General features: G+C 71.9%; 2 protein-coding genes across 5 annotated transcripts; both read right to left on the reverse strand.

Annotated features, from left to right (window-relative positions):
- Positions 1 to 1,529: 1,529 nt before the first annotated feature.
- On the reverse strand, positions 1,530 to 6,775 carry OGFR (opioid growth factor receptor). 2 transcript variants are annotated; one of them, XM_051829431.2, is made up of 7 exons: positions 6,558 to 6,775; positions 5,425 to 5,493; positions 5,032 to 5,110; positions 3,966 to 4,044; positions 3,606 to 3,672; positions 3,117 to 3,265; positions 1,530 to 2,765 (listed from the first exon to the last, which is right to left on the reverse strand). In XM_051829431.2, the coding sequence occupies exons 1-7, from the start codon at positions 6,696 to 6,698 to the stop codon at positions 1,772 to 1,774; spliced, it is 1,578 nt and encodes a 525-aa protein (XP_051685391.1). In that variant the 5' UTR covers positions 6,699 to 6,775; the 3' UTR covers positions 1,530 to 1,771. The 2 variants fall into 2 exon arrangements, with proteins under 2 accessions (XP_051685391.1, XP_069907727.1); XM_070051626.1 differs by lacking the exon at positions 6,558 to 6,775 and adding an exon at positions 5,763 to 6,481.
- Positions 6,776 to 9,323: 2,548 nt separating this feature from the next.
- Positions 9,324 to 12,217, reverse strand: MRGBP (MRG domain binding protein). Of its 3 annotated transcripts, none has more exons than XM_070051623.1 (5): positions 11,985 to 12,217; positions 11,587 to 11,708; positions 10,581 to 10,738; positions 10,426 to 10,500; positions 9,324 to 10,053 (listed from the first exon to the last, which is right to left on the reverse strand). In XM_070051623.1, the coding sequence occupies exons 1-5, from the start codon at positions 12,130 to 12,132 to the stop codon at positions 9,588 to 9,590; spliced, it is 969 nt and encodes a 322-aa protein (XP_069907724.1). In that variant the 5' UTR covers positions 12,133 to 12,217; the 3' UTR covers positions 9,324 to 9,587. The 3 variants fall into 3 exon arrangements, with proteins under 3 accessions (XP_069907724.1, XP_069907725.1, XP_051685390.1); XM_070051624.1 differs by having other exon boundaries at positions 10,581 to 10,717; positions 11,985 to 12,216; XM_051829430.2 differs by having other exon boundaries at positions 10,581 to 10,662; positions 11,985 to 12,208.

Consider the following 12,217-nt stretch of genomic DNA (forward strand, 5'->3'; position numbering starts at 1 on the left):
GGCGGGGGCGGGCCGGGGCCGAGCGCACAAGCCCCCCATTCAGCCGGCCGCCCCTGGGCGGGCGGGGGGAGCGGGTGGCGGCGTCTTCGCGGCCAGCCGGGGAGTTAAAATTACGCACCTCGCGGCGGGGCAGACAGACACCTTTTCTCCGGACGTCGGCCGCACACAAGGCTCCTGTGAGCCGTGCGCCCCACCCCCAGCCCAGGGAGACCCCCAGGCCGCGCCCTGGCAAAGGCTCTGTGGCTGCTAGGCTGGGACCCCTTGGATCCCCTGCCCACGAAGCCCGGGCTGTACCACATGGCGTGGCCACGTCGGCGCCAGTGGCGAGGGCCACAGCCTTATGGAGGTCCTGGCCCCTGGAGGAGGAAGCCACGCCTTGCTCCGGCCCCAGGGATTTGTCAGGACCCCCACCCCCTTCTCACAAGCTCGGCCCCTTCCTGAGGGGGTACCAGGTCCCCAAGGCGAGGGACACCTCCTGGGCAGGCGGGGGGCACCCTGTAGGTCCCCTACAGCTCCCCAATGCACAGAATCCCAGGCCCCTCCCCCAAAGCTGAGTGTGATACAGTGGGGCGGGACAGGAGTGAGGACAGTGGCACTGACCTCCTGAGGTCGCCAACCAGGGAGTGGGCAGGAGCCTCGGTGGGCATCGCATCAGGAGGGGCGGGGACGAAGCTCCCAGCCCAGTCTCAGAAGACTGGTGGCGGGTGGGGAGGCAGCCAGCCCACCCCCACACCAGGCCTGGGACCAGACGAGGTGAGGCCAGTGCCCCTCAGCCCATCCGGCCTGGCCCTGTGCAGCCACGGCCAGCACAGGCCAGCGAGGGCTCCTGCTGGACTAACCGTGTGGCCAGCGCTCGGCGGGTGGACAGGCGCTTGAGACCTCACTCACCCTCCCCCGCCATCAGCCCCCACAAAACCCACCCATCAGGGTCCAGCCCCACTGGCACCAGCCTCTTAGCTGGAGGGCAGGGCAGGCGCTGAGGGGCTCTGTCCCCCCGGAGGCCCCTGATGGTCAGCCAGACAGCCCAACGGACCCTGCTGGAGGGACCAGTGCCCGGCTCACCTCAGCGCCCAGTCCCTGCCCGGGGGCAGAACCCCGGCACCGAGCCAGAGTGGAGGCACCGGGGTCTGGTGCACCCACAGGCTGAGGAGCCAGCGTTACGAGACCCCTGTCCCCAGCCAGCGCTGGGCCCCCCAGCCCAGGTGCGCCCCTGCCATGGCTCAGGAATGAGCGTCCCGGCCTCCCCCAGCCGTCTCTGTCTGTGTCCCGGCCTCCTCTGCTGCTCTGCCCGCAGGCCCACACAGGCCCCCGCCCAGTGATGCAGACACCCTGGTGGAGAATCTGGCATCCTGGCGGGGCATGGCCCCAGGGGCACCTGCCAGGGCGGATGGAGCCCAGCGCGGGGTGCACACTGAGGGGTGGGTGGCGTCTGGGCAAAGCAAGGCTGCACCTACCAGGGAGGGAGGAGTCCAGAGAGGGGCTCCCCGCTCCGAAGCCCCCCAAGCCGGGCCGCAGGCGACAGCAGAGGCTCCAAGTAAACTGTTTATTTGGAAAAGGCCTCCCTCGGCACCAGAGTAGGAAAACAGGAGCCACCCCACCCCGACCCCCGAGGGTCCACGCAAAAGATGGGGGTCGCAGAGAAGGGGGAAGCTGAGGTAAGAGGCGTCCCCAAGGCCGTGGCCTTCCCTGAGCGGCTCCGTCCTGGCCACCACCGGGCGCTTCCACTCCCGTGGCTGGGCCCAGCTTCCTCCTGTCCGGCCGGGTCCACTCCTCATGGCTCCGAGGGCTCCTCCGCCCCAGCCCTGTCCTGCTCGGCGTCTCTCGCCGTGCCCTGGCCAGAGCTCTCCGACAGGCAGCCCTGGGCTCCCTCCTCCGGCTCCTCCGGCTCCTCCGGCCCCTCCAGCTCCTCTGGCCCCTCCGGCTCCTCCGGCCCCTCTAGCTCCTCCGGCTCCTCCGGCCCCTCCGGCTCCTCCGGCCCCTCTAGCTCCTCCGGCTCCTCCGGCCCCTCCGCCTTGGCTCCGGCGCCAGGGCGCCCCTGCGGGGCGGAGGGTGCAGCCGGGGCAGGCGCCTGGGCGCCCCCGTCCACCTTCCTGCGCTTCCTGGTCTCGGCAGGCCTCGCGCCTGGGGGCCCGGGGCAGGGCTGCTCGGTGTCCCCCGGCTCCTGGCCGCCCTGGCTCAGCGCGCAGCCCTCCAGGTTCTGGGCGACCTTCTCCACGTCGGAGGCGCCCTGCGGGCCCGGCTCCTCCGGGGTCCGCTCCTGCCGGTTGGCTTCCAACTTCCTCTTCTTGGTCTCTTTGGGGCTGGGGGGCTCGGGCTGGTCCTCCCCGCGGTCCCCGGCCTCGGCTTCAGGTTCCCCCTCCAGGGTGCTGGCGCCCGGGGGACTCTCGGCCTCCCCGTCCCCCACCCCTGTCCGGTCCGGCCCGCAGGTCTGGCCCTGCTCGGGGCTCTGGCCGCCCTCTGCCTGCCCCGGGGCCGGCCGCGGCGCGAGAGGCCTGAACCTGCGCAGCTTGCCGTGCGGGCCCCAGACGAACTGGCAGCGCGGCCGGAAGTGCTCCCAGGCGAAGTGCAGGAGCTCGCGGCGCTGACGCCGGCAGCGCACGGCGAACACGAAGTAGTCCAGCGCGCTCTGGCGCACGGCCGGCAGCTCGCGGCGCACCAGCGTCTCCTCCAGGAAGAAGCGCGCCAGCGGCGCCTGGTACTGCTCCAGGCCCAGCTCGCCCAGCGACTTGAGCATGCGCGTGATGCGCAGGTTGTTGTGGCTGTGCCTGCGAGGGGGAGGGGGAGGGGTGGTGGGCGGGGCCTGCCAGGCCCCTTCCCTGGGGGGCGGGGGGGACCCTCACCCCACACCCCAGAGAGTGGGCGAGGGCCCTGGGCACAGGAGTGGGGCGTCACCCAGAAGGGGGCCAGCCCCGGCCCCCCACGGTGACTCCCGACTCCACCCCCCGCCCCTCACCGCCCCACCCCCGCGACTCCCGACTCCCCGCCCCCCCCGCCCCCTCCCCCCGCTGGGAGAGGCCAGAGGAGCTGTGGCCCCTCCGATGCCCCATGCCCCGGCTCTGGCTTCGCCCTGGGACAGGCCTCAAGTTGCCACCCCCAGGGGCGGGACCTCCCCTCACCAGTTCAGGTTCTGGAAGCGCTTCTGGTAGTTGTGCGCCCGGCACACGGCGCCCGTGTCCCGGTCCTGCAGCTGGATCCCGTAGAAGTCCAGCATGAGTTCGTAGGCGCGCACGAGCCGCTCCCTGACCTCTTTGGAGCTTTTAAATGCCTGGAAAACACCCGCCCAGGCTCAGGCCACTGGGGTGCCACGGGAGCCCCTTCCCCGGCGACCCTCGCGGCCCTGTGCAGCCACACCACAGAGACCGCCGCCCTCCCTCCTGCTGGGGAGCGGGCGGTCTCAGAAAGTCGGATTTCTCCATGCCTCGGGGGCGGCAGGGGGGACCACCTTGTACAGAAGACCGTTACCCCAGAGGCCTTCGCCAGGGGCCCCCAAACACCGGGCTAGGTGTGAGCCCGGCCCTGGGCAGGGGCAGCTACCCCAGGCCTCCCCAGCTGCCCCAGCCCTGTCCCCAGCCCAGGCCTCCCCAGCTGCCCCGGCCCGAGCTCACCTCCACCTCCCTGAGCGTGAGGGGCTTCGCGTGCCAGTTCACTCCTGCTTCCCGCAGAGGAAACAGCCTGCGGGCAGGGCGGCCCCGTAAATGACAGAAAGTGGCCCCCCCAGGCCTCCTGCAGCCAACACGGCCACGGCCCGTCAGGGAGGGGCCCGGCCTCCGCTTCCGGTTCTCTCCCCGTCTTCACGGCTGCAGTTATCCCCGATGCAGCCTGCGGGGAGGCTCCGAGGGGGCCTGGCAGGCCGCGCTCAGGGCAGGGCCAGCGTCTCCCAGGCGGCGAGCCCAGGGCGGACGCTGTGGAGCCCCGCCCTCCCCCACTGGCGGAGCACCGAGGCCGGGCAGAGCCCCCGCGCTCACCACTGGATGTAGGAGTGGTTGTCCTCCAGCAGGCTGTAGCGGCTCCTCCACTGCTGAAGAAACTCCTCGATCAGGCAGCCTAGAGCCCAGGCACGAGTCAGCCGGCGGCCCCGCCCCGCCCCGCCCCTCCCCTCCCCACTGGGGCGACGCAGAGGGGGCCTGGGGGCGTCCGGAGGACCTGGCCTCGCCACCTCCCCCTGCACAGCCTCTCGGCCACAGAGCTCAGCCTCACACAGACCCCAGCCCAGACCGCCACGCCTGGGAGGGGCAGCCGCCCGCGCCCAGGACTGAGCCGTGTGCAGGCCGCGGTCTCCGGCAGCCGCCCAGAGCTCACTAGTAACCCAGGCATTTTCATGGCACAGAGCATTCCACTCCGTAAAGTTCTCTCCAGCATCAGGGGCCGGCGCTGTGGCGCAGCAGGTAAAGCAGCCGCCTGCAGTGCCGGCATCCCCTATGGGCGCCGGTTTGAGTCCCGGCTGCTCCACTTCCAATGCAGCTCCCTGCTGTGGCCTGGAAAGCAGCGGAGGATGGCCCAGGTGCCTATGCCCCTGCACCCGCGTGGGTGGGAGACCTGGAGGAAGCTCCTGGCTCCGGATCAGCGCAGCTCCGGCCGTTTGGGGAGTGAACCAGCAGATGGAAGACCACCCCCTCGCCCGTAACTCTGCTTTTCAAATAAACAAAATCTTTTTAAAAATATTTATTTGAAAGGCAGAGTTAGAGAGAGAGGAGCAGCCAGGACTCAAACCGGCAACCATATGGGAGGCTTTACCTCCCACACCACTGCGCCGGCCACTCAAATAAATCTTAAAAAGAGAAAGAGAGAGCGCGCGCGTGCCTGGTTCCCAGCCAGGCTACACGCCCTGGGTCTCGGGGCAGCGCACAGCACCCAGCACCGCAGAGATCCCCCGGGGCCGGGGCCCGGCCTCTGACTTCACTAAGCCCCGACCCGGCCTTCCCTGGAGTCCCCCAGCCGCCTGCAGGGGGCACTGTGGAGCTACCTAAGAAGCCAGGGTCTGGGGGACAGCCCGGGAGGGGCAAGGGAGCCCCGCAGGAGGCGGGTGTGTACCGTTGGGCAGGAAGCAGATCTTGTTCTTGTAGAAGCTCAGGTTGGGCATGTCACCATTGCCGTCTCGCTCCACCAGACCCTAGAAAGCGGGAGGAGGAGAGGGTCAGGGACGGGCAGCAGCAGGTGTGCACTGGGGGCGGGGCTCCCGGCTGACCCCTGGCAGCCACCCTCACGGCCCCACCAGGCGGCGCAGGGAGGGAGACCCCCGTCTTACAGCCCCAAGGCAGCCTGGGGTTGAAAAGGGGGCCGCGGGGAGAGGCTGGGGTGCGGGCTGCTGGCACAGTGGGGCGTCCTCGTGGGACCCACGTCCCCCCATCTCCCTGGGACCTGACCGCTGACACGGGGCCCCGAGGCACTCTGAGGAGAGGTGCGGGGGGCCGGGGCGGTACCTACCGGGTAGTGGCGCCGGTACCTGCACATGTCCTGCATGGCTCGCCAGTTGCGGGGCCGGGGTGTCCTGGACTGAGGGGAGGAGAGAAGGGTGAGGCCCCCTGCAGAGGGCACAGAGGCTGTGGCTGCTGTGCCCCCACATGGATACTTTTTCGGGGAGGACGGCCCAGTGGGCAGAGCTGGGTCGAGAGGGTGCGTGGGATCCCTGCACAGAGGAGCTGCCAGAGCCAGGGCGAGGCTGCGCCCCCACCTCGGGACTCCTGGCCCAGGCTGACCACGCCCCTCAGCCTCCCGCTAGGAGAGCCAAACACCCGGGACAGGGGGGGCCAGTCCTGACCCACCTCCTTGGCCGGGGGCGGGGTGGGGGTGAGCCCCGCGGTGATCGCAGGGCAGCAAGGGGCCCAGGCAGGGCCGGGGCGGCCCTCCGCGGAAACGCTGGGGCCCCAGGCCCCGGAGGAACGTCTGGACGCCGGAACTCGTTCCTGGTTCCGCCGACACCAGGGCCAGCTGCTGAGAAACCGAAACTCGGCGGCCGGCCCCGCCCGCCGGCGGTCCCTACTCCCCTCTGTGTGCAGAGGGCGACAAGTGCCCCTGGCCAGGGTCCAGATCGGGGCAGACGAGGTCGGAGGTCCTCCGGCCGCTCTGCCTGACCACCGCGGGCCAGAGTGGAGCTGGAGGACCCATCCCGAGACCACGGGCGGGGAGCGGACGCTCTGGGCAACCGCGCGGGACCCGCCGCAGAGCCGAGCACCACCGGCGCGCGCTGACCGCCGCCGGGGACGCCACCCCCAGCCCAACCCCGGGAGCTCGCGGCGCTGCACCCGCAGAGGGGCGGCTGTGCCCAGCAGAGCGCACAGAGGCCACGGCGGCCGTGGTGACCACAGGCGGTCGGGCTGCGGGACCCGCTCACGGACCGCGGCCCCGCCTGGGGCTCTGAGGACAGCCACGTTCCGACCCCGACCCCTGACGTCACGCGCGCACGGCTCCGACGTCACGCACACACAGACCCGGTCCGGCCGCGGTCCCAGGGCTAGCCCCGCTTTCCGCAGCCTGTCCTAGGCCGGAGTCTCGGGGGCCCCCGGCGCGGCCGAGGGGGGCCTCTGCCCCCGGGGGCCCGGAGCCTCCCCGGGCCGCACCTGGTGCGCGCCGGGCCGGGCCGCCCGGAGCTCCCCCGCGTCCTCGTCCTCCGCGTCGTCGCGCCCCGCGTCCTCGTCCTCCTCGTCCCCCGCGTCCTCCTCGTCGTCTTCCCAGGTGGAGTCGCAGTCGGGGTCGTCCATGCTCGGCGGCGGCGGGGCCCGCTCGGGCGGAAGCGAAAGTGAAAGCGGAGGAAGCGCGGGGGCGGGGCGGGGGGCGGCCCCGGGCCCGGCCCCGCCCTCGGGGACGCCCCTCGGAGGCGCGGGAATCCTCCGCCCGCCGCGACCCCGCGTGCCAGGGTAGCCCCGAAGGCGCTGTGCGGGGGCTGGGGGGAGGCCGGACCTTGTGGGCTGCGCGCCGCGGGTGTCGGAGCCGCCGCACCGCGCCGCACGCCCCCGCCCGGCCGCGGGTGTCGGAGTCCCCGCACCGCATCGCGTGCCCCCGCCGGACAGTTCCCGAGTGCGCACTCCAGGGAGCGGGTCTCAGAGGCGGGAGCGCCGGGAAAGGTCCGCCCACGCCGTCTCAGGGCCTCCGCGTGGTCGCGGTTCTCGTCACACCTGCGGACAGGTCACTCAAGTCCCCAGCCACTGCGGCCCCGGGCTTAACCTCTGACCTTGACTTCTGCTGGGCAGGTGAAATGGGAGCCGGGCGCGCGGGGCGGGCGGCTGGCCAGGCAAGGTGCAACTCTGGGATCCCGCCTCCTGGGTTTTCCAAGTTCAGGCAAAACCCAGGCTGGGCCGTGAGGACTGCTGCGTCACTGGCTGGGACCCCTGGCCGCCTGGGGCTGTGGCTACTGCAGCCGAGGGCCCCTGCCCATGGCACCTGTCACCGCAGCTGACCTCCTGTGGGAGCCGCCGCTCCTCCAGGACTCCCCGTGTGGCCAGGGCAGCGGGCTGGCCCCGAGCCTCAGCGGCCTGTTGGACGCTTCCCAGCTGAGGCCCAGCTGCCAAGTCAGTGCACAGGGGCCTCTGGTGGGGCACAGGTGGGTGCTGGGGCAGTCCCATGGGTCGGAGCGCATGTGGCCGTCTCGCCGGGCTCGTGGTGCTGCGTTCCCACAGCGTTGCTGGTGAGACGCTCCCTGGCCGGTGTGGGCACAGCACCTGCCACCTGTGAGGTGGGGCCGGGGCTGGGGGAGGCAGCAAGCAGGTGGCACACCTGGAAACACCGGCCCAGCACCAAGGACTGGAGCTCCGGCGGCTCCGGTTCGAATCCCCTTGTTGTCCTTGGCAGCAGGCTACAGGCGTGTGGCCAGGGCCTCACCCAAGCGGCCAATGCCGGTCAGCAGTCACCACTACTTGGGCAGCACCGGGGCCCAGTCTCCCTCCCGGCTGCGGCCACGCCCACCCCTCTGGCCCCTCCTGAACCCCCATCTGTATCCACCAGGAGACGGCCAGGGCCGGGAGATGCCGCAGTCCACGAGCGCTGGTTCAAGTCCGGGCGGCTCCACTCCCAACCCAGCTCCCTGATGCACCTGGGAAAGCAACGGAGACCCGGACAAAGCTCCTGGCTCCAGCCTTGGCCCTTGTGGCCATTTGGGGAGTGAACCAGTGGACAGATCTGCCTCTAACTCTGGCTTTCAAATAACTTTTAGGGAAGCCTGCGTGGTACACGGGGTGCTCGCCAGGGGCCCCCACACAAAGCACACGGCAGCGCTGGCTCAGCTGAGGGTCAGCTGCCCCTGGGCCGCGTCTCCTGCCTCTACCTTCCAGTCCCGGCTGGCACCACCTGCACTGAGCCCAGGTATTCCTAAGCCCATCGCAGGCCGCACCCCGGCCAGGAGAGCGCGAGCACCTGTCCCAGGTGCATGTGAACCTGCCACAAGTCCCTGCACACAGCAGTGCCACGGGACCTGCCCGCAGGGGCCCAGGAGGGCTGCCCACCCGTCCAGCCAGGCCGGCCTCTTGGGGTGTGTGGGCAACCTCTGCTTGCAGAAACTGGATGCTGGGACCAGTGCTGTGGTCACCTGCAGGGCTGGCACCCACACGGGCACAGGTTCAAGTCCTGGCTGCTCCACTTGCAACCCAGCTCCCTGCTGTGACCTGGGACAGCAGTGGAAGACGGCCCGCGTGCCTCAGCCCCTGCAGGCAGCTCCAGGCTTCGGCCCAGCCAGCTGCACTGCCCTCTGGGGGGCGAAGCGGCGTGCGCCCGGCACCAGTCCATCCTTAGAAAACCCGCGCGAAGGGACCAGGGTTGAAACGTGATGGGGTGGGCACATTCGGAGAGCAGAGCAGGTGCTGGGTGGCGAGCACGCGCCCGGGCCGACTCCTGCAAGGCCCAGCTCGCTTAGATCACAGAGCTGGCCGCAGAGCTAGCCCAAGGCAGGTGGGGGAAGGGGGGGCTGGCTTTGTGCAGGGGACCCCTCCCCTCCCTCTGCAGTCCAGGGCCGGGTGGGCGTGGCCAGGGTAGGGCAGCCATGCATCTTGGGCCCTGGCTCTGGCTTGGGGGGGGTCAGGGGGCACAGGGTGCTGCGTGCGCGTTAGGGAAGCAGCTGCCAGCCCGACATCGCCCGGAAAGTGACCCGGAGCCGCCAGTCCCTCCCCACAGCAGGCCCGGCTCGGCCGCCTCGGTGGGTGCTGTGGGGTCAGTGCAGGAGAGGAACCCAGCGCCGCAGACCCGAGGCAGAGGTGGGGGGCGGTGCCGGAGCGGAACCCGGGAGGCCGCCCAGCCCCACGCTCCTCCCCTCTCCCTGCTGCAGACACAGTAACAGTGTAGCGAGCGCCCGCAGGAGGTCACCCACGCGAGTTCCTGCTGGAGGAAAGGCCACTGGCTGTGAACACGCCCCTCTCTGCTTTAATGTGCAGCAATCAAAGGAAAAGAAATTTCATCCCAGGGCGGGGGCGCCGGCCTGCCCTGCCCCGCCCCGCCCCGCCCCGCCCCCCGCTCCCCGCCGGGCGCTGTGCGAGGCTGCTGGCTCCCGCCGCCGTGTGCTTTCACGGAAAACCCTAGTAAAACAGGCTTATGAAATTTAAATAGTGAGACGCCCACCCGACCGCGCGCCACTGCGGGGCGGGGCGGGGGCAGAAGGCCTCGTCCTAGGCCCCAGGTGGCCAGGGCGGCCATCCGCGCAGGCCCCGGGGCGGGCTCGGGGCCTCAGACGGCAGCGGGGCGCGGAGCTGTCCTCCTGGCTCGCCAAGTCCAGGTCTGCCCCGGGCCCAGGCCGCTGCCACGGCCCACCCGTGCTGGACGCTGGACCGAGCTGCGTGTGTCCAGCCTGTGGACATGGCGGGCCCACCTGGGCTTCCCACTGCTGGCCGCCGGCACTCGGCCCTCGACGGCCGCGGCTCCTCACCGGCTCCGGCTGCCCCCGGGCTGGGGCCTATGTGCGGCGGCGCTTGGCGGCGCTGGGGCTGGAGGGGTTGCTGTTGGCGGTCAGGACCTTGTCGGTGACCCGGCTGCGCTTCCGCTTGTCCGCCCCCTCCTTGCAGCCCAGCTCCGAGTTCTTCTCTCTGTCTTTGCCGGGCTTTTCTGTGGCTTTGCCCAAGCTCCCTGATGAGAAAACTGAGAACAAAACCACTCAGCTGAGCACCCAGCCGGGAGCTCGGCCGGCCGCCCGTCAGCTGCAAAAGTCGGGTTCTGCGCACCTGACCCTCGGTGCCCTCTTGGGCTGGGAGCCCGGGCCGTGGGCTCCAGGGGTGTGTCCAGCCTGAAGGCCAGCGCAGCCAGCACCCTGCGCTCAGGGACGGCCAGGACCCATCCTGCGGCGCGGGGGACCAGCAGGGCCCTGTGCGCCGCAGCACCCCGCATCTCGCCGCCGGCCCCGCCCCCGCGCGCAGTCCCCCCCCTCCGCCGGCCCCGCCCCGGCCCCGCCCCCGCGCGCAGTCCCCCCCCTCCGCCGGCCCCCCCCCTCCGCCGGCCCCGCCCCGCGCTCACCATCGTCGGCCCCGCCGTGGGGGTCCAGGTCCTCCTTCATCTCCTCCTTGGTTTCCTCTTCCATGATCACTTTGCCTGCGGAGGAGGCGGCACCGTGGGACACCCGCTGTGCCGGCCACGCGGGCCTCGGCTGCCCAGCCCTGCCCGACTCTCACCTTCCCGGACCTCCTGAATGATCTCCTCCGGGAGCACGAAGTTCCTCTCGGGATTCGGGAACGGAAGGATCTCCGACTCGTGCTGACGTCAGGCACGGCAAAGGAACACGGGGTTTCAGCAAGTCCTGGAAGGCGAACTGGAGCCGCGGGCGCTGCTCCTGGGCCAGCACCTGGGCCGTGAGCGCGCCCTGGCCCCGGCCTCCCAGGCTCCTCTGGCCGCTGCAGCCACGAGGGGAACCCCCAGGCACGACGCAGGTGCCGCAGGGCGGCTGCGCGCTCCCTCGGGCGCCGGGCGGCAGGCGCCTTCCTCACCCACAGCCGCGGGAGCCCCGAGTCCGGCTGGGAGGCACAGGTGCTGCCCCCCCCCCCGCCCCGCACAGCCGCGGGAGCCCCAAGTCCGGCTGGGAGGCACAGGTGCGGCCCCCCCCACCCCGCACAGCCGCGGGAGCCCCAAGTCCGGCTGGGAGGCACAGGTGCGGCCCCCCCCCGCTCCGCACAGCCGCGGGAGCCCCGAGTCCGGCTGGGAGGCACAGGTGCGGCCCCCCCCCCGCCCCGCACAGCCGCGGGAGCCCCGAGTCCGGCTGGGAGGTACAGGTGCTGCCCCCCCCACCCCGCACAGCCGCGGGAGCCCCAAGTCCGGCTGGGAGGCACAGGTGCGGCCCCCCCCGCTCCGCACAGCCGCGGGAGCCCCAAGTCCGCCTGGGAGGCACAGGTGCTGCCCCCCCCGCCCCGCACAGCCGCGGGAGCCCCGAGTCCGCCTGGGAGGCACAGGTGCGGCCCCTTCTCCCCCCCAGCCACCTGCTTCCCGGTGCAGTCAGCGCCTCTGAACTCCCAGACCCGACGCCCGCAGCCCTGCCCGGGGGGAGCCTGCCCCCCGCAGCAACACAGGTGAGGCCCGGGACCCCCAGGAGGTGGCCAGCAAGGCAGGCGTCCGCACGCCCCCTCCACCTCCTGGGGTCCCACGGGCCTGCCCCATCTGCGTGGCCCCGCGCAGCGGTCAGCTCACCAGGGCCTGCATGTCGTACATGGTGCTCAGGTGGTCCCAGATGACCTTGGAGGGCACCTGCCGTCCGATGTTCTGGCTGAACTTGTCCCGGATGCAGATCATGTGGAAGTGCCGGTTCACACCTGCGGGGGCGGCGGGCCGGGTGAGGGGGCTGGGGCTGGGCGGGGGCCCGGGGGGTGGGGGTGAAGAAGTCGCGGCCCCCCTCGGCGCTGAGGGCGTGGGAGAGCGCGGGGAGGGCGCAGAGGAGTGGGGGGCGGGGTGGGGAGCTGCGGGGTGCCGGCGTGGGAGCTGCGGGTCTCCGGGGACGGGGTGAGGGGTGCGGGGTCGCGGGGGTCCCAGGCCCCGCCCCCGCCCTGACGGTTGCCCGCCCCGCCCCCACGCGCCAGGCCCGCGCTCACCGACGGGCTTGTGGCCCAGCATGGCGTGGAAGAGGCACACTTCCACCTCGGGGCTCCACACCACCGTCTCCTCCGCCGGGCTCGTGGCCGCCTCGCCGGGGCCCTTGTCACCCGGGGCGCCCCCGCCGCCCACCTCGGCCTCCCCCATGGCCGCCCGGCGACAAGCCCCCCGGAGGGCGCGGGCACGGCCCGGGCTCCGCGCAGGCGCAGTCACGGGCCGCTCGGGCGCGCGC

Source organism: Oryctolagus cuniculus, chromosome 11 (assembly GCF_964237555.1).
Source record: "Oryctolagus cuniculus chromosome 11, mOryCun1.1, whole genome shotgun sequence".
In the NCBI taxonomy this organism is placed as follows: Eukaryota; Metazoa; Chordata; class Mammalia; order Lagomorpha; family Leporidae; genus Oryctolagus; species Oryctolagus cuniculus.

Bases quoted from the DNA above. Each gene is read 5' to 3' on its own strand.
- OGFR (XM_051829431.2), bottom strand. From the start codon at position 6,698: ATGGACGACCCCGACTGCGACTCCACCTGGGAAGACGACGAGGAGGAC. The intron at 5,111-5,424 runs GTAGGTACCGCC...CCCGCTTTCTAG, and splicing joins GGTACCGGCGCCACTACCCG to GGTCTGGTGGAGCGAGACGG. The intron at 3,266-3,605 runs GTGAGCTCGGGC...GGTGTTTTCCAG, and splicing joins TCACGCTCAGGGAGGTGGAG to GCATTTAAAAGCTCCAAAGA.
- MRGBP (XM_070051623.1), bottom strand. From the start codon at position 12,132: ATGGGGGAGGCCGAGGTGGGCGGCGGGGGCGCCCCGGGTGACAAGGGC. The intron at 10,739-11,586 runs GTGAGCTGACCG...GTGCTGGCCCAG, and splicing joins TGTACGACATGCAGGCCCTG to GAGCAGCGCCCGCGGCTCCA. The intron at 10,501-10,580 runs GTGAGAGTCGGG...CCTCCTCCGCAG, and splicing joins CATTCAGGAGGTCCGGGAAG to GCAAAGTGATCATGGAAGAG.